At 39.3% G+C, this 23,319-nt stretch overlaps 1 protein-coding gene across 2 annotated transcripts; it reads right to left on the bottom strand.

Moving 5' to 3' along the window:
- Positions 1–908: 908 nt before the first annotated feature.
- tmem71 (transmembrane protein 71) lies at positions 909–22,342 on the bottom strand. 2 transcript variants are annotated; one of them, XM_044219797.1, is made up of 12 exons: positions 22,115–22,342; positions 16,757–16,863; positions 16,500–16,634; positions 15,800–15,861; positions 14,446–14,491; positions 13,218–13,427; positions 9,729–10,024; positions 8,272–8,466; positions 7,955–8,021; positions 6,951–7,012; positions 6,470–6,519; positions 909–6,380 (listed from the first exon to the last, which is right to left on the bottom strand). In XM_044219797.1, exons 4-12 carry the CDS (start codon positions 15,828–15,830, stop codon positions 6,357–6,359), a joined length of 981 nt encoding a protein of 326 aa, XP_044075732.1. In that variant the 5' UTR covers positions 15,831–15,861; positions 16,500–16,634; positions 16,757–16,863; positions 22,115–22,342; the 3' UTR covers positions 909–6,356. The 2 variants fall into 2 exon arrangements, with proteins under 2 accessions (XP_044075732.1, XP_044075731.1); XM_044219796.1 differs by lacking the exon at positions 16,500–16,634 and having other exon boundaries at positions 22,115–22,338.
- Between the last annotated feature and the right edge of the window lie 977 nt (positions 22,343–23,319).

Genomic DNA, 23,319 nt, shown 5'->3' with positions numbered 1-23,319 from the left:
TGTTAAACCATTACTTTGGGAAAAATGTAAATGGTTAATTTAATAATTTGAGTTTAACTGAAGGTTTACGGTCTTTCTCCTCTTTTCTTAAAGGGTCAGTTCGAAATCTAATTACAAAAATCTCATGTCTTTCACCCACTGTACCTCTGCTGGTGTCTGGCCATACAAACCATTCAACTTTTAACATTTAAAAAAACTTCAACAGCAACATCTCTGTCCAAGAACAAGCGTCTACGTTACTCCTAAAATCCAGAGCACGCCGATTTCACTGGGACCACTTTCTACGAGCAGGGGTCTGAAACTGCCATCCCGAGGGCCAGGTCCGGCCCCCCCCACATTTTTACAATTCATTATTGCAACCAGTTGCAAATTAAGTTATCATTTCTCCTTCTGATTCTGATTTTTCCCCCCCGGTCCTTTATTTTAATTATTTAACCTTTTTAACAATACCCCAAAATTGGAGCATAAAAATTGGCTCTTTAGCTTACAATTAGCAAGCTGCAGTTTCAAGAGATGTGGATAATTTCCCCCCTGGAGTTTAAGGCTTCCTGTCTCATCTGCAAAGATGAAACTGCTGTTCTCCATGAATACAATCTTCAAGAATAAAAAAAAAAAAAGGTAATTTGAGTTTGAGAGCTCTGTGAGAATTTTGATATCTGAGCTTCAGTATTGAAAACAAAACTATGATACGAGACAGTAAAAATATTCCTCATTGCAAATTCCCTTGAACATCCCGATAAACAGTCGGCCCTTCGGTGTATTATCTGTGTTATTTGTCGTCGAGTTTGTTTCCTCTTCAGTCAGCTGCACCTGTAAACTGATCTTCATTTGTTCCGGAGAAAAACACCACAGTGAAACAAACATGCAGAAACATGCAGGTTACGTTTCCACTGAACAGAAATACACAGTTTGTCTTTACAACGTGGTTTAATAGATGATAGACATTCATTTGAACTTGAGATAAAACAAAACATTTTTACTGGAAACTGGAAAATATCTGACAATATGCAAAATACTGTAAAAATTTCATCTTAAAACGCGGCGCCATCAACAGGCCGTAAAGGGCAACTTACTCATCATCCAAATCACCAAACTACTGTTTGTGAATTTAGACAATTAGCTGATTGAAACACAGTAATCATCAACACTGAACCTTTCACACAGGAAAGGACGACTTCGTCACTTTAAGTGCCATTTTGAAAGCAAATTTGTCACATTAATACAAAATTCAAATCTAACTCGCGCGTTGTTTCAGGTTTAATTTTACAGTTTTCAGAACAGGTGATTAACTATCAGGGACTTAAATAACATGAATGCAGTACAGTGGAATAAAAAAATGAACAGATATAATAAGTGCCGTCACAAACAGAGTGTCACATTTCCACCTTTGGAAACAAGTGCAGTCAATGACAGAAAAACTATGTACAACACCACGTATAGTAGCTGCATTACATCACACACAAGAGCTTATCTAAAGGTTTGATTCATCCAAGAAAATTCCTATTAAACGTGTTTTAGTCACAGAAACTTTCCGTCTTTTGCAGTAAATTCAATATTTTGCAACACCTCATAAAAGTATATTATATAAAAGAAAAAAAGCAATGACTAACTGCCAAAACGTGATCCCCATTTAGCTTTGATCATTTAAAGCTGCATTAAAATGCTTTTGGCCACCAGGGGGCAGAAAAACAGACACAGTTAGCAAACTATTATTTACACATTGGAGTCGTGTTTGTATCCACCTGATGACTGTAAGTCCAATATTCACTCTCCTTTTAGCTCTGGTTTGGTCTCCACCTACTCCGGAGAGAAATATCTGGCTCATATTTTTTTAGCCATAAAACCAAAACTAGGAGCTAAAAGAGGCTAAAAAGCTTCTCAGAGCTAGCAGAGTTCAGGACCGACACCTCTCGCGTTACACAGTGTCATTTGATCCGTTGTTCATATAAAAAAATATTATTAGTGCAGCTTTAAATGCAAAGTAATAAGTCATGCAGAGCTGTGATATTAAAAATATTAGCAATATAGATATATTTTTGTTCATTGATGAAGTATTGGTGATGTAACATTTCCTGAATCGTCAGATTTCTACAAATTTGGCACTTTGAGTGAATAAAAACACATCAGACGATTCAGAAACTCCTGATTTACACAGGAAGAGAGACATTTGACCTTTAAAGGCCCGGTCACACCAGCATTTAAGAGGCGAAATTTCACAGTGAAATCAATTATTTTCAGTGGAAATCGCCACAATCAGCAGATTCTCTTGCAGGAGTGAAGTAAATCCACACGCATTTTCCAGGTTCAACTTTGGTGAACTTGGACCCGCAAATTTGTGCAGTTGACCAATAGCAAGCTGTCTTGACAGAGCTCAGTCGGAGTATAAACGTTTAATGCTAGTTAATGCTAGTTACCAACCTAGCTAGCTAGAAGAGCTTTTTCCCCCAATAACTCTTTATTGAATTAAATCCTGAAAACAAAATGTCAGGGGGAGTAAACAGCCCGGTACAGAGAAAATAGAAAGACATCTGGAGAGCTAGAGGGACTTAGTAGCGCTACAATGGGTGCTAGCATGTTAGCGGTAAGCTCGCCAGCTACAGTAGTTCACCAACTATAGCCCCGCGGGTAGATTAGTCACTATGTCACCAAGCCTGTAGCGCTGTCTGTTTTGCAAAGATGCACATTAGGTTTGCTGCACATTCTGGTGTGACTGGCCATTAACCCTTCATGTTACAGATCTGATGCCACGTTCACGACATATAAGATGGACATGGATTCCCATGTAGTGTAGTGTGAGGGTTAATCATACTGTGCAATGACCATATCCATTAGATTTGGGTTTAATTACTTCAAATGACAGACTTTGGCTGGTGTGCGGCATTCAGGCACTTCCGTATTATTTAGCGCCGAGTCTCAAATACATCAAAATCGCAGTTTCCCGGTGGTAATTACGATTTGGATGCTGCACGTGAACAGTATTTGCAAGTCAGAAACCGGTAATTACGGTTATTCCTATATATACATAAACGCGGCATTATTATCACTATTTGAAAGTTTTATTTATCCTAATCCATTAAGACGATCTGGAACACGAAGAACTAAAGATAAAAGTTCTCTGCTCCTCTGGTCAATGTCGACAAAAGTTCAGCACACAGAAACACACATGAAAACATTTAAATTTCACCCAGAAAGAGTTGATTTGTGCTGCCGGTGAAAACAAAGCACAGCTCATCTCTTCCTTCTTCGGGTTTGCTAACAGTCTTGGCGTAGTTTGAGGCCCAAACATGATTGAATTTGAAATGCTTTATAAAGTCACAACCTTATAAAGCCATACAGTACTTATTTTTCTCTACATTTCTTAGTCCCAGCTTCCTGCCACAACATTTATTTCTCTTTTCCTCCTACAGGACTGATCAATACAAACTGTTTGTATTGATATGGCCTTTTGAGAGCTTCAGGGGAGGCGATCAGAGACACATTGTTTGATGAGCTGCGGCTTTTATTTCCGTTTCATTTTAACATGTTTTTTTTAAAAGTTGTCAAACATGACAGCATGAAGAATGAAGGTCAAAAGAAGATTTTGCCTTTCTTTGTGACTTTAAAGATTCTCTCCCCGATCCCAAAATGTTCCTCCCTGCTCACTGTTGAGGTTTTAAAACTCATCACAGCTCATTTCTGGAATTATTGCTCCCTCAGAAAGCACAATAAGAGTGAAATATGTGTGAAGACGTCAGAAGTAGACCCGACTCACACAGGAGTTGTAACTAGGTGGTGTTTTTTCCTGCCTGTGATGGCAGCTGGGTGGAGTTTGTCCCACATAAAACGGGACCGGCTGTGTTCACACGTGGACTTTAAAAACGCCACTGACGCACAATTACTGACAGCAAGGTGCTCTCTGCACCCGTTCTGGTGGAGTGGGCTGATTTTTCGACAGTTGATGTGAAATCGCCTTTTTCTCAGCTTGTCAGTGAAGCAGACAACGGTTTCACGTGAAGTTAAGAGGTTTCGTTCTGTAGGACTTGTTGGAGAGGTTCAGAAATTGGATCAGTTCAGCAGCTGCGGTGCAGTGTTCTGCTCCTGATACCTGATTGATCCTAATTTTGGAATCAATCACTCCAAAGTTTGAAATTACACCTATCGGCACCTCTAAAACTCCCCAGTTAACATGCTGCGTTTTGTTTGTTTGAAATGTAAAAAAAACACTGTGCGGTTTCGGAGGGACTTCTGCGGTGGTTACAACAGTTGAACCACACCTTGACTTCATACTTAACACACAGACTGTATTAATATTAATATCCGTCCGAACATCTATCTTTCAGCAAAAGGAGAATTTAGCGCATTTCCAAAAATGTTTAAATATTCCTTTAAAGGTAACCTCAGAAGTGTGAACGTACATGTTTGTATTTCCCGTGGCTTCACCCACTTTGCACCTTTCTTCTTGTTAAATATCCCATCAGTGTCTGTAGCTGAGCTGAGATACGACACAGCAACGTTAAGCTGAAACGAGGAGTTTGTTGTTATCGTAGTCTGCTTTCTATTTTTCCTCACAGCAATTTGTTCAGGCATCGAATGTGTGAACAGCCAAATACATCAGAAAATATATATTACTCAGATCTGAAAACGTTCCTAACGCAGTAAACTCCACCCACCTGCTACACCATGCGGGTTAAATCAAACACTGAGAATGATCTCCATACAACACAGGAGCAGGTCTGTTTAATGTGTCAGCAGCATTTTAGGTTTAAAGCTAACACTTCCCTGTGTTTCTGCACGGCTGGCTGATATAAAGGCACTTAACAGCTGAAGAGTTTCACTACAAAAGGCTGCAGAGAACAACTCCGAACCTGAATACGATCATTTAATATTTAAAATACAGATTCATGAGGTGTATTACCTGCTGCTCTTAAAGCTGCACAAGGGAAAGTTACGATATCAAGTTTATTTGAGATCAATGACATCTGATTAGTTTTAACTATCAGTATGAATGAATCAGAATGAGGTAAGATTATGCTAAGCCTTCGAAACAACAACACGTGTATCTGCAGATCGCGACAGGAATGTAATTAGAGTCCGTGGCCCCGCCCATCGACCTGTCAATTGGGTGACATCAACATTTTAAGGTGCATTTTACAGACGTCAGAAAGTCAGAAATTATTGTTTTGTACCAGCAAAAGTCTTTCTTCTCAGAATTCTCTTCAGGAAACCAGAATTCAGATTTTCACAATAAAATCTGAGCTTGTGCAGCTTTAATGTACCAGGACCAACATGATTTTTTTTTTTTAAATATATATTTTGTGCTATGTATGTGTCTTTTTTTTTTTTATTGCGGCTATTTCATTTTGGAATGAAACTCTTCATTCAGTTTCCTCAGGAAAAAAATGGCGCTCTCTTCCTGTGGTTACAATTTCCAGGTAGATCAACTAGGACTTCAGGTGTTTTTGTGCGTTTGTTTTTTTAGAAAAAGTCACAGCTGTTATTTTAAACAGAAGTGAGGCTTCACAGCGACGCTCGCTGCTCGTTTTGCTGTTGGACCTGTATTTGTTCTCCAGACAAGTAAAGTCTGACGTTTGGTCACTTTGGACAGCCCAAAAAAAGCCAAGTTCAACTATTAACAATAGAAGATACACTTATTTCAAAATACATCAGGTACATTTGGACGTTTTATATTTGATATGGATACTTTTCATCTTTCATAACTGCTAAACTACAGTAACTTGTGTCACCATGTTAATGAGCTCCTTCAGCTTTTTAACAGAAACACACTGATTCAGTCCGGGAAAATCCAGACATGATGTTGGTGAAAAGTTTCATGGTTCCAACATTTAACACAGAGGAAACATGAATCCACATCCAGTCCACATCAAAGTCCCAGTTTCATTTTCAGTCTGACTTTTCTCTTTTTGTTGCTGCAGGAAGCCTAGAGCGTTTCCAAACTTCTCTCAGTTGTAATTGCTCTGTTAGCACAAAGTACAAAAGTTTGTTTGAGGCAACTACCTGGATGCATCACCATGCTAATGTTCCCAGCGTTTTGCTTTGGATTTAAATGTTAAACGGTGAAAATGTGTCAGCTTCAATTTCATTTCAAAACAGATTGAAAACTTCAGCCCCTTCTGGGCGACGCATCTCTGCGCATAAAACACATTTGGATAAAGATTTACATTCAAATAGTGGTCATTTTCAGCGTCGCAGTCAAACAGGTGTTGCTGTAAAATGTTTTCCGGAGCTCAGCATAACTCGGTCCTTTAAGTGCAACTTACATGCAAACAGTGAAATGTAAAATATTTCCCATCAGACCTTTTCTGTCACTCTTCCACTTTCACATTGCAAACTTTGGAAACTGTCTGCTGACGCTTCTTTTACTCGTTTCTTGATGTGATATCCTGAAAAACGGAATCACAACAAGCGGTTAGTGTTATTTCTTCGCTGCCGTTTGACGAAATGAAGCGAAACTTGTTTGATTCGGACTCACCTCCGTCTTCGCCCTCCTCCACTCGCCCATCGGCCCCGACTTTGTCAGGACTGAAAGAGACCGGATCATCAGAAATGTTTTAACACGAGACAACTTATTAATTTGGGAAACTTACTTTCTATAATGCCTGACTGTGACAATGAGGTTCTGCTAATCTGAGTTGAGCGAAAACCGATATGATACAAAAAGTTGTGGATGGTCTCTACGTCATCTACATATTCTAAATCTTTAAATTTGGAAATTCAAAACATCACAAGTATTTTGTAAAGTGTTTTATTCCCCCTGAATTTAGTCTTGTTAGGGTACGAAAAGTCTCTAAAACAAGCATTTAGACCAAAATTATTAAAATAATGTAATATGCAAAACAAATGTTTCGTTGCAGGTTTTCTGTTTCTGTGTATCAGATCAGAGAATATTTCATCAGCAGGCCCATAATGTTGACCTACAGTAATGTATCAGTCAAATTTTATCTGATACTTACGCATAAATGTCGTGATCATCACGAACACAGTCGATGCAACAGTCGCGCTCCACAAGAGACACCTGCAGGGAAGAAACAAGCCACTTCTTTTTATAATAAATATAAACCACATTTCGGTGTCGACTCCTAAACGTGTGAAAAAAAAACCCAAAACGATCCAATTTTCAAGACTGAGGACTCAAGTCACAGTTCAGCTTTGACGTCTTGGAACCGAGGTTATTATCGTTAACGAAAACAAACGAAATAACGAAAAGTAAATGTGAAAAAATGTTTCTGTTGACCTGAAATAAAAATAAAAACGAGGCTTTAGAAAAAAAACGATAACTGAAACTGTACTGTGTGTTTATAAAACGAACTAAAACAAACATTATAGAGAAAATGTCCTTAATTTTCGTCTTTGTCAGTTTATTTCATACTACACAAGCCTAGTAATTTGGGTGGATATGAAATCTATAATACTGTACTGTAGTAAGATGTTTTGTTTTTATTACGCCTCTGACAAATATCCCATATTACAAATAAAAACTAACACTAAAACTAATAAAACTCAACTACCAAACTGAAATTGAAAACAAAAAGTCAAAACGAAATAAAAATAAAAACTCGTGAAAAATGCAAAACTATAATAACCTTGCTCGGTTCACTGAGAATGTGAACTTTAGTTTGCGAGTTGATCACTTTATATCTATCGATTATCAGGTGATAAACAGCATGTCTGGCTGTGTCTCTTCAGCTGCAGTTCCTCTGATGGCCACTAGATGCTCAAAGGCTCCAAGCAAACTGTAACTGTATTGAAGTGAATGGGAAAACCCACAACTTCATTTTTTTTTAGAAACAAAATGGTATTAAAGCTTAAAGAGGGGTGTGCTGTATTTGAGTGACAGGTGTCTCAGCCTATCACATTGAGCCAGGACACTACGACCAAACTTGAGTTGAGTGTTTAGTGAAAATATTTACACAGACTACCTGTTTTAATTGATTAAAAATAAAAAATAGAGTTTTACCCTGAGTATAGAGCGGTGAAGATGAAGATGGTGAAGATGAAAAGGAGAAGGGCCTTCATCGTTAACCCTGAAACACAAATACAAACAAACAGCTAAAGAGAATGACCACGATACCGATTAAATCAAATATTACTGCAGTTGTGAAAGTAAAACCTTCGGGCAACAAGCAAACTAACATCTCAGATATTCTCTGTCATATCTGGGATTTCACCAGCATCTGTCTTCACACGAGAGAAGCCTCTGAATCAGCATTTAGACGACCACGGACGCTATTCAAAACATGAATAAATGAATGAATAAAAGGTGCTGCAGCTCACCTGTGGGCTCAGGTGAGGCCTGACAGCAGCAGCTGTTGGTGTAGAAGGGCGAGGGACGCGGGACTTCAGAGAGGCCGCCCAGTGACTGGGTGAACCGCTCCTTTGATTGACAGATCTCAGAACAAATCTCCTCCTGGATGAGCATCTTTGGGGGCGGGGCCACTTTGTCGGGAGGGGGCGGGATCTCAGTGTGGTCTGAAAGAGAAAAAATAGATATTTTCGTTGCGGCGACGACGCTGATATCATCCTGTTAATCTGTTGGTCCATGTTAATGCAAAGTGGACACCCGCTGTTGCTGCTTCACATTAAAAAACGTGAGACCAAACCACCGGAGGGCTTTTATTGTGAGGTAGAAGAAGAGATGAAGAGGAGGAGGTTAAAGTACCCCGTATCTCAAGCTAAATTTAAACATAGGTCTGAAAAAAAGAGTTTGAGTTTTGATTTAAAAGCTTCTCTATATTTTCTATTTTATTCTATTCTTATTTTTATTTTTATATACTTATAATTTATCTGTTTTAAGTTTCTCTATTTATCTATACTTATATCTGTCTGTGTGCTGTTGTAACACCCAAATTTCCCCTCTGGAGGATCAATAAAGGATTATCTTAAAAAATCTGTTTTTTCTTTTCTTTCTCATCAATTTAATCATCTTGTGACCATTACGATTCATCTTGGGACTCGTTCGTGGGGCCCGACCCGCAGGTTGGGAACCCCTGGCTGCTGCAGGTGACATACGATTTTAATCACATGACGAAACACAGAAGAACAGGAATGCACCGATCTGGATATTCAGGTCAGGAGAGATTCAGTAAAATGGATCATCTTAGTTCTCGTTATTGACTTTCATGAAGGAATATTGATTTTTCCACTGCATTTTCATGCCTTTACACTATTAGTGATTTTGACAGGTGAGAGAAATGGAGAATAACATACAACCGACCATAAAAGTCCCAGGTACGAAGTTCATGGTCGGCACCTTAACCCCTAAGTCATGAAGGCGCCCCAGAGTTCTCCAGTCTTAAAATGACTGTTACTGTTGGCACATCCCTGCCGGCAGAACAGCTTAAAAGCAGCATTAACAGTTAAAGTCCGTCAGTTCACCCAAAATATTAAATTAAAAAAACACGTTTCTTCTCCTTGCAGATAGTTTGGGTTTTAATTGTGTCTGAGATTTCGGCTCTCTCCAACACGACGGAGGTGGATCAAATTTAGTTTGTGGTGCTCACAGCATTGCACGTGATATTTCTATATATATTTTTTTAAAACAGCAGCAAATTATCTTTCCCAGTTACTGGATAATCTGCAGAACACACTGTCTACAGTTTATATCAGAAATATTTTCTACTGAAGAAATAGTCCTTGTGAAAACTGTTGATCATTGTGTTGAGATGGATTCTGGAAACTTGGAATTAATTGTGGTGAAATTCGGCTGAACTGAAACCTCCTCCGTTACCAACCGTAGGCGAAGCTGCGGCTGTCGTCCAGCTCGGTGCTGTTAAATTCAGACCAGGATGAGTCGTCCAACAGGGCCAGGCCTTCCTGGCTGGTCCTTGCCCAGTCCTGGTCCTGGTCCCGGCCCTGTTCCTTTTCCTGTTCCTGTTCCTGGTCTTGGTCCCAGTTCTGGTTTTGGTTCTGCCCCGTCCTGAACACGCCTCTGAAGACTTTCTCACCCAGCCACGACTGGCAGCTCTCCGTCACGTCGCTCAGCAGGCGAGCCAGAGAGCTGCGAGGCCTCCGTCTGCGCCGGAAAACCCTGAGAGACGAAAATACAAGAAACATGATCCTGACGTTCAACTCAGTCACGTTTCTGATGTTTTAACTGCTATCAATGGTGCTTTTTCTTGTTGATGCAATTTGTTTTCAAGACTCCTTAACTTACCTCTGAATCTTTATTACATTTATTTTTATTTGTTTTTATTTTATTTTTTTCTTCCTCCCCAAATTTCCCATATAGTCATTTTGATGTGTTCATTAAAGAAACACAATAATAAGACAAAGTTTTCTCTTGTTTTTATAAAAGTTTTGCTTTGTAACTAAAGACCAGAATTAGGGCTGATGAATCTGCTCAGTACTTTGTTGATTAACTGACATTGTTTTATCTATAAAATGTCAGAAAATACTGATTAATGTCCATTAAAAGTAGCCAAAACCACAGGTGACAGCTTAAAATTTCTGTGTTTCTGTTTAAAAGGTCTGAAGGCTCCAGAGGTCATGGCTCAGATGCTTCACACCTACAAGTCTTTGATTTATATACTAAACCTACTAATACTAAATAATACCAGCATACTAATTTATATACGAACCACTCCGGTCTGTTTGGCTCATGTGCACAATCAAACCCAAGAAGCTGTTTTTCAATATAACTCATATACAGGATGAAGCGAAAAGTTCTACAGTATAAATATAATATAATAAATTATTAATATATTATTATATATTATATATATATTATATTCAGTGTTTAATACAGACAGTAAACTTGCAGGTAAAAACATTTCGTGGTTCATCAGTTCATGCAACAGAACAAAGAAACTCTTGCTGATGATGAAGGTTTCAATAACACGAGGGTCTCCTAGCAACTGTGACGGATGACGTCACACTGGCTCCTGAACACAGCAGATGTCAGACGTGAAGAATTTAACAGCTTTTAAACGTGCTGAACAGCTCGCTCTGATTGGCTGCTGAGAATGACCTCCTCGCTATAAAGAGAGGTGTTTGAAGAAGAGGGTGTGTGTGTGTGTGTGTGTGTGTGTTTCAGGCTGATATAATGGCTCTTTTATTGGAAGTGAGATTAATTAACAGAATAAAACCAGGAGAGTTTTCCAAGAAAGTAGCTTATGATATCCTTAACTTCAACTTAAAGTCTGACTTCTGTTTGTCTGATGTCACGAATCAAGATTCCTTAGTCAACATCTTATGTTCACTTAATTTTTGAAAGTTAACTCTGAACTAAGTGGAAGATGTAATATTGTCGCACACTGAAAACTTTTCAAAGACTCATTGTTTTCCATTAAATTCTGTAGGAGCACTTAACTCAGCGTTTGTCATGTCAACCGACTCAAGAAATATGGTCATTCAAACATTTTTGTGACTCTGGCACATGATCATTAACATCCTCTTAATCCCTTCAACAAAGCTCTGATTGATTAAAAATAATCAACCTTTAATTTAAGCTACAGCTACAGCTGTAGTTTAAGGGACTTAAGGGACTACACCATCTTAATGCAGTTTGTTGTTTTCCATAACCTCTCGTGGCCAGTCTCAGTTTGAGAGCAGCGTCTTCCGGGCCAACAAATTGCTGGACAGATAAACAACAATGTTTGATTTAGAAGTTATTGAGTAGAAGATACATCTGACTTCTTCCTTTTAGTTTCCATGGTTTCAGTCCAATTACAACAACAGACATAAACTGTGCTGACTTTGTCCAATGCTTTTTGTGTCAACTCTCCAGATTACATTTGATTTTAAGGGTTAAGCTAATGCAGCTTCTCTTTTTAAGATTGTTATTAGTAAAAAAATGTTTTATATTTTATATTTTAACTACCTGGTCCAGGGAACCGCACTAAGCTGGGTTAAATCGATCTCAGTTTGTACTTGTTAACGGTGAGTCCTCCGTGCACGCCAAAGTTAGTCACAGAGTTCCACAGGGTTCTGTGTTTGGACCGATTCTATTCACCTTATATACGCTTCCTCTAGGCAATATTATTAGGAAGCACTCCATAAACTTTCATTGTTATGCAGATGATACCCAATTATATCTATCGGGCAAGCTAGATGAAACTAACCAGTTAGCTAAACTTCAAGCATGCCTTAAGGACATAAAAACCTGGATGACCTGCAATTTTCTGATGTTAAACTTTGACAAAACTGAAGTTAGGGGGGCCAACTGTACTTGGCCCAAAACACCTCTGAGACACATTATCTAACTATCCTAGTTACTCTAGGAACTCTAAGGAACCTCAGAGTTATCTTTAATCAGGATTTATCCTTTAACTCCCACATGAAACAAACTTCAAGGACAGCCTTCTTTCACCTATGCAACATTGCAAAAATCAGGCACATCCTGTCGCAAAATGATGCCCGAAAAACTATTGCATGCTTTGTAACTTCTAGACTGGACTATTGCAATTCCTTATTATCAGGCTGCCCGAATAAGACTCTTTACTTGATCCAGAATGCCGCGGCACATGTACTGACAAGAACTAGGAAAAGAGATCATATTTCTCCAATATTAGCTTCTATCTTAAAGAGCTCATAATACCTTATTACCCGACTAGAACACTGTGCTCCCAGGATGCAAGGTTACTTGTGGTTCCTAGAGGAGGCTCTGGGAGCCAGAGCCTTCAGTTATCAAGCTCCTCTTCTGTGGAATCAAGTCCCAGTTTGGGTTCGGGAGGCAGACACCATCTCCACATTTAAGAGTAGGCTTAAGACTTTCTTCTTTGATAAAGCTTATAGTTAGGGCTGGCTGGGTGAGTCCTGAACCATCCCTTAGTTATGCTGCTGTAGGCCTAGACTGCCGGGAGACTTCCCATGATGCACCTCTTTCCTCTCCATCTGTATGCATTTTTATCCCATTAATGCATGTTACTAACTCGACATCTAGTCTCTCCCGTGGTTTTGTGCTTTCTTGTGTCTCTCCTCTCTCTTCTGCCTCCGGAGCTGCAGAGTCTGGATCTATGGTTGTGGGCCACCTGCTGCCCCCGTGTTCCTGCTCGACAACTGCTACTACAATTGTTATTATTATTATTATTACTATTATTGTCATTATTATTCCTATCACTATCATTCCTATTATTATTACTTTATTAATATTACCACTACCATTACATTATTATTTTAAAATTCTAGGTGGAATTTGAATTGTGCTTCCCTCTCCCCCCACTGTACAAATAAAGTATATTATCAGTACTGTATTGTAAATTTATATTAAAAACTGCACTCACTTGACCAGATTCTCCTTGTAGGACACGTTGGTTTTGCAGGGAGTCAGTGACACGTTGCCGTGGTCGTCCCAGATGAAGCTGTCCTCGGTGACGCTGTAGTATCCGTTGGTGAGGAGGCGCGGCGAGCGGCGGCAGGAGCACGGATCACCGCCTTCCACCGACGAGTAGCAGACGTACGAGGAGTCAGGAGAGAGGAGAGACAGGTCGAGGCTGAGGGAGACACAGACAGGAGGTTAGCATGTGGGACACCAGCATATACCTGATCTGGAAGAGACTAGGGAGTGACAACTACAGGTAAAAAATCATCCAACACTTCAGTTCATGTCAGGAAAACTCTAAAACCTACGATCAAACTCATGTCAGCCCCAACTGTACTTTAATTCCAACATGCTAACACACGAAATGTTAAAATGCTAACATGCTATCTGCATGCATGCTAAAGTAGAGTTCTGCACAGGCCTAAAACCGAGACCCAAACCTGTCCTGTACCCATTTCTTTAAGACCAGACTGAACCCGACTGGTACCGCATAATTTCAGACCTGAATCCAACTCAAGACCCAAAAGCTATATTTGTGCTTTATTTAATTTATTACTGACTGTTAGCTCAACAATTCATCACAACATGAGGGTCCCAGCTGGATCCCAGACCTGATACTTTGTAAAGTCAGGTAGCAGAACTTTGTTTGATGAGGTAAATGTTACATGCTAAGCGTCGGGACGTAAACGCCCAACAGCTGTTAACGTGCTAACTGGAACTGTTGTTACCATGCTAACATGCTGTACTTAGGCTCAGCTGTGCCTTGAGCTAACATTAGCATTCAACTCGTCTAATGCTGCATTTGCGTCATAGTGGAGTTAAAGTAATTACTGAAGTGAGTTCATGTCAATATCAAAGTTGTAATTATAAGTGGGAAACTGGATATAGTGTTATATTGCCAATGCACAACATTTTAACCCTCACATGACCAATACAACAGCCTTGAGTCGATGACAGATAATATTGATTTCACTCTCTCAAACTGGCTGCAGGTCAAAGTTCAGTCAGATCTGCTCACAAAAGGAATCAAATGCATTTCGCGTCTTTCTTCATTTAAATGAATGAGACATGATTTCTTGTGTGACGGACTTAAACCTGGACAAACCAGCATTTACAGATATATCAGACACCTCTGTGGCAGCAGCAAACACATTCAGGCTTGAAAAGGTAAAAGACGCAGATGTTTTTACCTCTGACAGGAGTGATTGGCCCGTAGCCTTCGTTTTATCGGTGAACCTGAACAGGTATCAGATAAGATTATATAAGTTAACAAACAGGTGAAAAACTCCACACACACACTTCTGAAACATGTTTGTCCCGTGTTGTTCTGTAACTCCGACTTTGTTTCTAAATAAAGACGAGTCGACTTTTATCAGTGTGAAGCGCCGGAGAGCCTTCCTGAGGTCGGCCTGGGAAACCACTTGAGTAAATGTACTCTTCTGAACAGAGGTGACGTGATGCTGATAAATACTCTGCAGGAATGTGGCAGACAGGGAGCTTATTGTTGTGTTGTTTTCAAGATCATTCATATAACTCAACAGCAGCAAAGCAAAGTCATGAATGGAGGAGTGTGATTGACTGAAATTTAAATAAATTCTTTCAGGTTGTTTGATGAGTTGCGGCATCAGCCAAAGTCCACTTTTCCAGAGCTTTCAACTGCATCTCACCGTCTTCCACTGCGGATGGAATTTGCTTTTCGCCTGTGTTGAGGAAGACGCAGCTGAAAGCTGAAGTGGACCTTGAGAGAAGTGTATTTGATTTGAATACTTTTAGATTCTCGATGCTGTGGACACATTTCGGGCTCAAAAGTAATTAAGTTAGTTCGATACCTAGTAGTTGTAAAATTATGACCTAAGTTATCTGCTCTGATCTGTACAGCGCTTTGATCAACGTGGGTTTGTTTTTAAATGTGCTTTATAAATTAAATTTGACTTGACTTGAATTTGACTCTCTTTCTATCAGTTCAAAACTGTTTCTGAACATCTTGTCACAGTTTTCCACAGAAAGAGAAGATTGTAATTCAAGACCTATTTTTGGACAAATCATGCAGGAATGTTTCAGTTAAAGTGAGTTTGGTTTTATGTAAAACAGGCTTCCTCCCAGTCTCCAGTATACATATAAAGGTTCAGCAAAGCATTGTGTTTGTTTGGGGTTTTACAGACTATTAAAAAACTTCACATTAAATGTTGATGTTGAAATTCAGGAAGAAAAAAGAGCTGTTCAATGCAGAAAAGATCTGCTCAGTTTGGAGCTGTCAGTTCCAGTTCCCTTTTGTGCTCTTTGTGCCTTTAAGTGCATCTTTTTCTTTATGTTACTGTTGACCAGTATTTATGTATTTGGATACAACATGATGTTGACATTATAGCCTCACAAATTAAAATTTTATTTAATTTAAAGATTTGAAGACCTGATATTTGTGCAACACAAGACATTTTAAGAGTTTTTGAGGACCTGCAGACACCCTGGTAAGACGCCATAATTTCGTACTGTGGAAGATTTTGCATCAGCAGCTACTTTCAGCACAGAGTGTTGATGATAACGTACTTGTAACAGCTCCGGAGAAGAACAGAGCCATGTTTGTCTGCGGCCGAGCGTCTTCCGTTGATCTGTGAAAGACATCAGGAACCCGACACCAGCAGTGAGACACATGTAGCCATTTTTCTTTCTTTTCTAATCCCATGAAAAGACCAAAACCGACAATGTGTACGTCTCTCAATATGTTCTGACTTCCTGTCTGCGGCTCTCAGCTGCGAGCCCGTTGGTTCCCACTGAAGACGTAAATCTTTAAAAACACAGATATATAGTTTGATGTTTAAAAGGCTCAGTAGTTTCCTCAAACAGCTGCTCGCTGTAGTTTTTATCAAACAAACAGGAGGAAACAGTGTGTTTGTTGGGGACTATTTCCAGCGGCGGATGAATCCACATGTGGTGCTGTAGTGAGTGTTTGGGGCAGCAGGACGGTGTGTGTGGGACTGAGGCAGAATAAACTACAGTGTGTGTGTTCGTGGAGATGAAGGAACATGTCGCCCAGTGCAGCAGAGCGGCTCGCTGATGAGTTTTAACAGTTTCTGGACAACGATGGAGGAAGAAGATCCATCAGCAGTGATTCACACACACACACCTGTTAGCAGATACGTTCACTGCTGGTCTGGATCAAGAAGAAAAATACAGAATACAATCCACCAGACAGGAGAGAGTAAGGAGAGCAGTCTGTTTTTTCAGAGGCACAAAATCAAACTAAAACCTTTTTTCAGTGACTTCAGCTCTTCAGAAATCTGCCGTCCTCCCTGATCTGCTGTCCAGTAACTTCTTAAAGCTCCGCCAGTTCTGTTAATCCCCGCAGAGCTGATCAGAGGACTTCTCCTCTCCGGTCTGAGCACTGCAGGGATTAACTGAATTAAGACTCTCCAAGCTAATATAAATCTAATCCAAACTAATCAGACTACAAAATAAGTGCAGGATATTTATAAAGACGCACACGGAAGTTTTTTTAAGCCTCACCTTTAAACTCGTTCCTGCTCAGGTCTTGTTGTGGCCTTCGGTTTTCAGCAGAGCGTTGTGTGTTGTGGTTCTCTCACATCCTGCAGGGACGCAGCAGCGGCAGCAGCCTGAGAAAGAAACCAGAGAAAAACAGACTCTGAGCTCATGTTTCCTGTTAACTCTGTGTCTGCTGGGAGGAACTTTAACTCTACAGTCACACTGAAAAGCCTGAAGGAGTTACAGCAGAGGTGAAGTCACATGTTGTTTCCTGGGACTTCATGTGTCTGCAAGAAACCAGATGACGGTGAGACATCAGAGGCCTGACCCACGAGGGGAGATCAGCAGAATCAGTTTGCTATTCCAGGCTTTCTACGTGTCACTCTGGTTTTAAAACAGAGCTTCTAACAAACAAAGGGAGAGTTTATTACACTAAGTAAGATGATTAAAGACGTATTTTAATTGTGCAAAGATTCTTATACTCTCTTATTAATTCACTGCAGCTCAGAATAACATGAGGAGACCTTGTCATGATAACTGGAAATAAAAACTAAACCCTCTGTTGCCTTCTATTAGAAAAATAATCCATGTGCATCACAATAGTTTGTTCATCACCAGGCAAAAAATACTCACTGTATACTAAAGAAATACTGTATATAATAATTCACACACGTATTTTTGGCATTAAACGTCCTTCAACATCTGCCGAACGATGCTGAGGATGTTTTATGAGTCTGTGGTGGCCAGTGCTGTCCTGTATGCTGTTGCATGCTGGGGCAGCAGGCTGAGGGCAGCGGGCTGAGGGCAGCGGGCTGAGGGTAGCGGGCTGAGGGCAGCGGGCTGAGGGCAGCGGGCTGAGGGCAGCGGGCTGAGGGCAGCGGGCTGAGGGTAGCGGACGCTAACAGACTCAACAAACTGATCCGTAAGGCCGGTGACATTGTGGGGGTGGAGCTGGACTCTCTGGCGGTGGTGTCAGAGAGGAGGATGCTGGGTAAACTACACGCCATCTTGGACAGTGTCTCAAACTGTCTCAAAAAGCGCCACAGGAAGTCATTCCTGCCTGTGGCCATCAGACTCTTTAACTCCTCCCTCTAAGTGTCAGTCTGTATGACCCGAAGTCACTAAACTGGACATTGATCATTAACATCACTGCAATATATAAATAATTGCGCAATATTCTGTGTTAATACTCCTGTATTTATTGATATTGATATTACTCATACCTCTGTTACTGCTGTGCAATATCCTCCGTCTCATTATAATCTTAATAAGCTACACTTAACTCAACAGTTCATGCACTGTTACTTTATACCGTATTATTATCATCAACCGGTAAACCCACTTTGTACTTCACACTTATTTTATTTTATTCTTGGTACTTAATTTATTATCTGACCTGTATTATAGTGTATTATATTGTTTGCTTAGTACTTCTATCCCTGTGTGCACTGACTGACAGTGAGCTGCTGTAACAAAACAGTTTCCCCTCGGGGATCAATAAAGTATTTCTGATTCTGAAATAAGTTGAATATCACTTTTTGCTGTCGCTGTAACTGATTTTTCCCGCAGGCAGGCCTATCGCTGTTTCATCTCATTTCATATTAAGCAACTTATTAACAACTTCGCCTCTTTCTCATGAACGTGCTCGTTGCCGGATCAGTAAAGTCAGAGTTAATGATGCCGGGTATCCAGGATCGCTGATGTCAGGCTCAGTGAAGCAGGTCGCCCACAGAGAGACAGCCGAACTGGCTTTGTGATGCGGGCCGCAGGTTGAGGCAGGAAACCCGAAAACATGTTTACATTCTCTACAGTCTGATATGGAAAACCCTGCAACAGATGAACTGCATTCAGACCAGTCCTTTCATTCTACTAACCATCTAATCAGGAGTCCAAGCGCAATAAAACACTTCATGTGAATACCTTCAAGAAAGAAGATTATTCCAGTCTTTTATGTTTTGATTTAAAGATGAAGAATCAAAATTTTTCTTTCCTTTTTCTGTTTTTCTTTAGCTTTGTGATTGTCATTATGAAGACGTGAGTGGTCACACGTTCTTTTCTATTATACAGTTTCTACTATTCATCAGTTCTCTCTTATGTTTTTATACTTTTACCCAAACTTAAAGATTCTCGTGCTTTTTGTGCGCTTTTCTTTAAATTTTGTGACCAATTATTCATTACATTTTTACAGGACTTAAATGAAAAAAACATGTCGAGGTAGACACAGTCCAGAAATAAGCAGTAAATGCTTTTATTCATTTATTTATCGATTTACATATTTATTTTTTGTGTTTTTACCTCATTGTAATCCTCATCTCTTTGTAAAGCAAACATTTGTTGTTTTTAAATGTGATTTTGTGTGTTTGCGCTGCAGGCCTATGTGTTTACAGACTTTGCTGATTGTCAACGAACCTGTGAGATCGACATTAATATGGACGCTGGGGTGCAACATTACACTGCAGAGTGACGGCGAAAGTGTTATTTTGGATCACAGGTTGCACCCTTAAAGTTACGTACGGAGACGGAGTCAGGACGTGGTTAGCCTAGCTTAGCATAAAGACCGGAAGAAGATCGGCAGCCATGCTAACCACATCCCAGACATGAGAGTCGTAGCTACTGTATCGTCTCATCTAAAATTGTAAAGCAAATAAGTCGATTTTCAAAAATGTTGAACTTTAAAAGTGTAAACTTTTCATAATCTGATCAAAGGCTGTCACAGAAATACCGTTTAGGTTTCCTTTTTCTTTGCTGAATATCTGTGCTCTTTCTGAGCTCGTTCGCCTTCTGCAAGTTAGTCAGATATCTGACACCAGTCTGTGCACTGCTGTTCTGTTCTGGTGAGTGAACGGACAGAGGAACTGGGTCAGCAACAGTTAGTGGGCCGCAAACAGAGACTCTCTGTGTTACAGCGAACGCAGGAGGCTAAGGGAGGGTGTGTGTGTGTGTGTGTGTGTGTGTGTTTAAAGTTTAACAGTCCAACAGTTTAAAGGCCTGCTCAGTCAGCGGCTGGACGGAACAAACGTCCTGATGATTTAGCTGTTCGTGCATCTAAGAATGGAAAGTTTGTCCTGAGGGTGGTGCTAGAGGAAAGGTCACGGGGTCATTCAAATCTAACGAGTTCGTCCTCAGGAGACATTTCATGACAATCTGTTGATATTTCTTGTGTAAAAATGTTAATTTTAACCAAACATATATCAGCATTCGTCCTGTGGGGAATGTGAATATTTATATTACAGTCTAATCTTTGCTAACTTCGTTGCGCATTCAAAACTTTTCCAGGAGCACTGAGGACATTTTTAGCAGTTTTGTAATTTTCCAGGACTTTTCCACAACTGGGAAAGTTTAAGAATCCAGTGATGGAAGTATATTTACTCAAGTACTGTACTTGACTTGACTATGTAGATTTGATGCAGCTTTATTATTGAAACGTTGTACTTTTTCCTGCACATTAAACGCAGTTTATTAAATATGATGGACTGTTATAGAAAAACTACTCAGCAGTAGAAAAAGTTGTTAAAATGAGCTCCACCTTGACAACATTTAAATGCTTTTTACACGTTAATGCATCACTAATAATATTCCAACGATACATTTTGCTGCCAACACTTCTGTGCTTGTGTATATTGAATGCAGGACCTGTAGTGGACTATGTGTGAGCCGGTAGTGAGACACCGCTCAGGTCTGAGTGGACCGCGACAGACCAGACCTGATGATGAAAGAGCCGAGTTCTGGTGTGTTTTATAACGTGAGCAGCCATTTTATAATAATATAACAATAATAATAATAATAAGCTTTATATATGTAGCGTTTTTCCAACCAGAGTTACAAGGTGCTTCACAAAATACAATACCTTATAAAAACAGAGCTTCTGATGTTGGAGCTAAAACAGTTAAAAGCATGTTTTTGTGCAAACTGGACCAATAAATATCAGAGTTTGAAATATGACAAAACGTAGCACTGAACAAATATTAAAATACCAGCAGCAGTCTGCTTCTTTTGACAAGAAAAAATCATTTTCACGTATTGACGCCACTTTTCGTGGAGAATTGTCTGAAGCCTGTCAGCGTTGGGAGGATGAAAACAAACATCTACATTTCGGAACAGAAGGCCTGTAAAGGTCCCCTTCGCTGCTCAGGATGGGTTTGCATGAAAACAACTGAGTCTGCATTTTGTGTTTTCTACATGCACGACCTTCAGAAATTTGGATTAAGAAGATATAAATGTAAAGGATGTAAGAGTTTATGGAGAAATCTCACACTTCACAACATAAAGAACAATCAAGATGGTTGATCTGAGAACAATAATAAAAAATATAAGATATGTTTTTATTTATATATTATTTATTTTATTAATAAATCAAAAATATTTCTATACTATTTCAAAATAAAACTCCTGTTGGCTTCATGACATTTTTTTGTTTGTTTCCTATCGTATTTATGGTTTGATATCTCCAAACTGTTTAACCTCAGTACCTTTAAGGCTTTATGATAGGATGTCATGTATTCATTTATATAATTTCCCCCCCATTTGTGTCATATTGGACTCTTCCCACCCTGTGTTTCCCAGCATGCCTTGCAGCAGCAGCAGTCTGTCTCTGCTGGAGCTGCTGATGTTGGAGGAAAATGCGTAGCAGGAAACACAAAGATGGATCAAACCATTTCCCCATCAGCAGCTCCAGCCTCACTGCATGTAGGACAGCGGGTTTAATCTCTTACACCACTTATTGTCATCTGAGGCTTTATTACTCATTATTCTCCCCTATTATGTTGCTTTAATGCCACTGATTGTATGTGTTGAGTTCACAGCGTTGTCACTGTTCTAATAATATTACATTATTTCATTGTAGTTTTAAATAATACTCCTGTACTATTCCTACATACTGTGTTAAAGCTGCTCAGAAGTGAATTTATAAAGTGTTCTCTCGTATTTTGAAGTATCTTTTATTATTTACAACAGTACTGCTCTAATGCCTCATCATGTTTATTGTCATATTCAATATTACTCATATAGTATCTTACATTGTGTCTATAGTGGCTTCACGCTATTTTTAGCTGCACCATTCCTACAATATGAAGTCTGGTATGTCTGCTGGTATCGTCCTGCAAGTATCACATTGTTATCAGAAATTAGAATATAATTAATAATAATAAGTTAATAATTAATAAAGCTGGCATTTGTCATGATTCAGATAAAGGAAGGGAGTAACTTCACGATTTATAAGCAAATAACTGAAAAAATGTTTCTTTGCATGAAATCAGATTGATTTTAAAACGATTTCAGTTTCTTAAAAAGGTGCAGAAGCGTAACCGATATTCTGCACCTTCAGTCAGCGGAATCCTCTGTACAAATCCAGACAAAGAAATAACGGGACCGAGCTGAACTCACCGGTTTGTTTTCCTTTCTCTGCCGGAAGTGAAGAACAAAAGTCTTCTTCTGAGCAGTTTCACTTTTTGTCCTCTTCTTCTCTTTTTTTATTATTATTATTATTATTTATTTATTTATTTTTTTGGACTTAAAATCTAAATTTTGTCTTCAGGTGAATAAAAACCAGCAGAAGGTCTGAGGCTTTGAGCTCCGCAGCTGTCACTGAGCCTCGCCCGCACACAGGAAACAGCAGCAGCAGCTGTCAAATTAAAACACACGGGAATACAGGTTTCGGTCAGGACTTTCAAAGTAAAAGCATGTCGATATTTAAATAAGCACACTTTTAAAGACATCAAGTACTACTTATTTACTTAAGTAACAGAAGTAATACCACAGTGTAGAAATACTCCTGCCTTCAAATTTACTTAAGTAAAAGAACAAAAGCATCAAAACATACTTAAAGTACCAAAGTAAAAGTACTCATTACGCAAAATGGCCCATTTGAGAAAATAAGTATTATATAATTAGATTATAATCATTGATGCATTAATGCGTTCATCACTTTAAAGTTGCAGCTGGTAAAGGTGGAGCTCATTTGAATTACTTTATATAGCTTACTACTGGGTCTAATGTATAATAATATATTGTATTTTATTTGTTGACAAAATGTTTGTATTAATAGTCTGGATCCGTAAATTACCTAGTAACTACATTTATCAAGTTAAATGAAGTGAAATAGAAAGTTAAATATTTCCCTTTGAAACATAGTGGAGTAAAACTAAAATAAAATGGAAATACTAAAGCAAGTACAAGTACCTCTAAATTGTACCTAAGCAAATTGCAATATTTATCATTATTATTGTGGTGGATGTCTTCATCCATGTATGAGTACTGAGATGTTTGTATAGTTTAATTAAGTGTATTTGTACTATGAAAATTGCAAACAAAAAAACCCCAACAGATTACAGATATGAAACAGATGTGACAGGAGAGGTCAAGAAACCGCAGACGAAAATCAAAATCAACAGACAGACGTAAGACTGTTGCCTTCAGGCACCACCTGCCTGCTGCTATTAATCCTCACAATCCTCCCCTTAGAAACTGAAGCTACAGTAATACAGGATGTTTGTGTTTAAAATAGTTTGATACTTGATTTACAGGAAACAAACTCAGAGATCTACAACTACACAACATCTGGCGTCTCGTGTGTGTCAGGACGCGACTAA

The sequence above is a fragment of the Siniperca chuatsi genome, linkage group LG13 (genome assembly GCF_020085105.1).
Source record: "Siniperca chuatsi isolate FFG_IHB_CAS linkage group LG13, ASM2008510v1, whole genome shotgun sequence".
Lineage (NCBI taxonomy): Eukaryota > Metazoa > Chordata > Actinopteri > Centrarchiformes > Sinipercidae > Siniperca > Siniperca chuatsi.
Note: the sequence above shows the minus strand (reverse complement) of the source record. Positions and strands in the feature narration are given on the sequence as shown.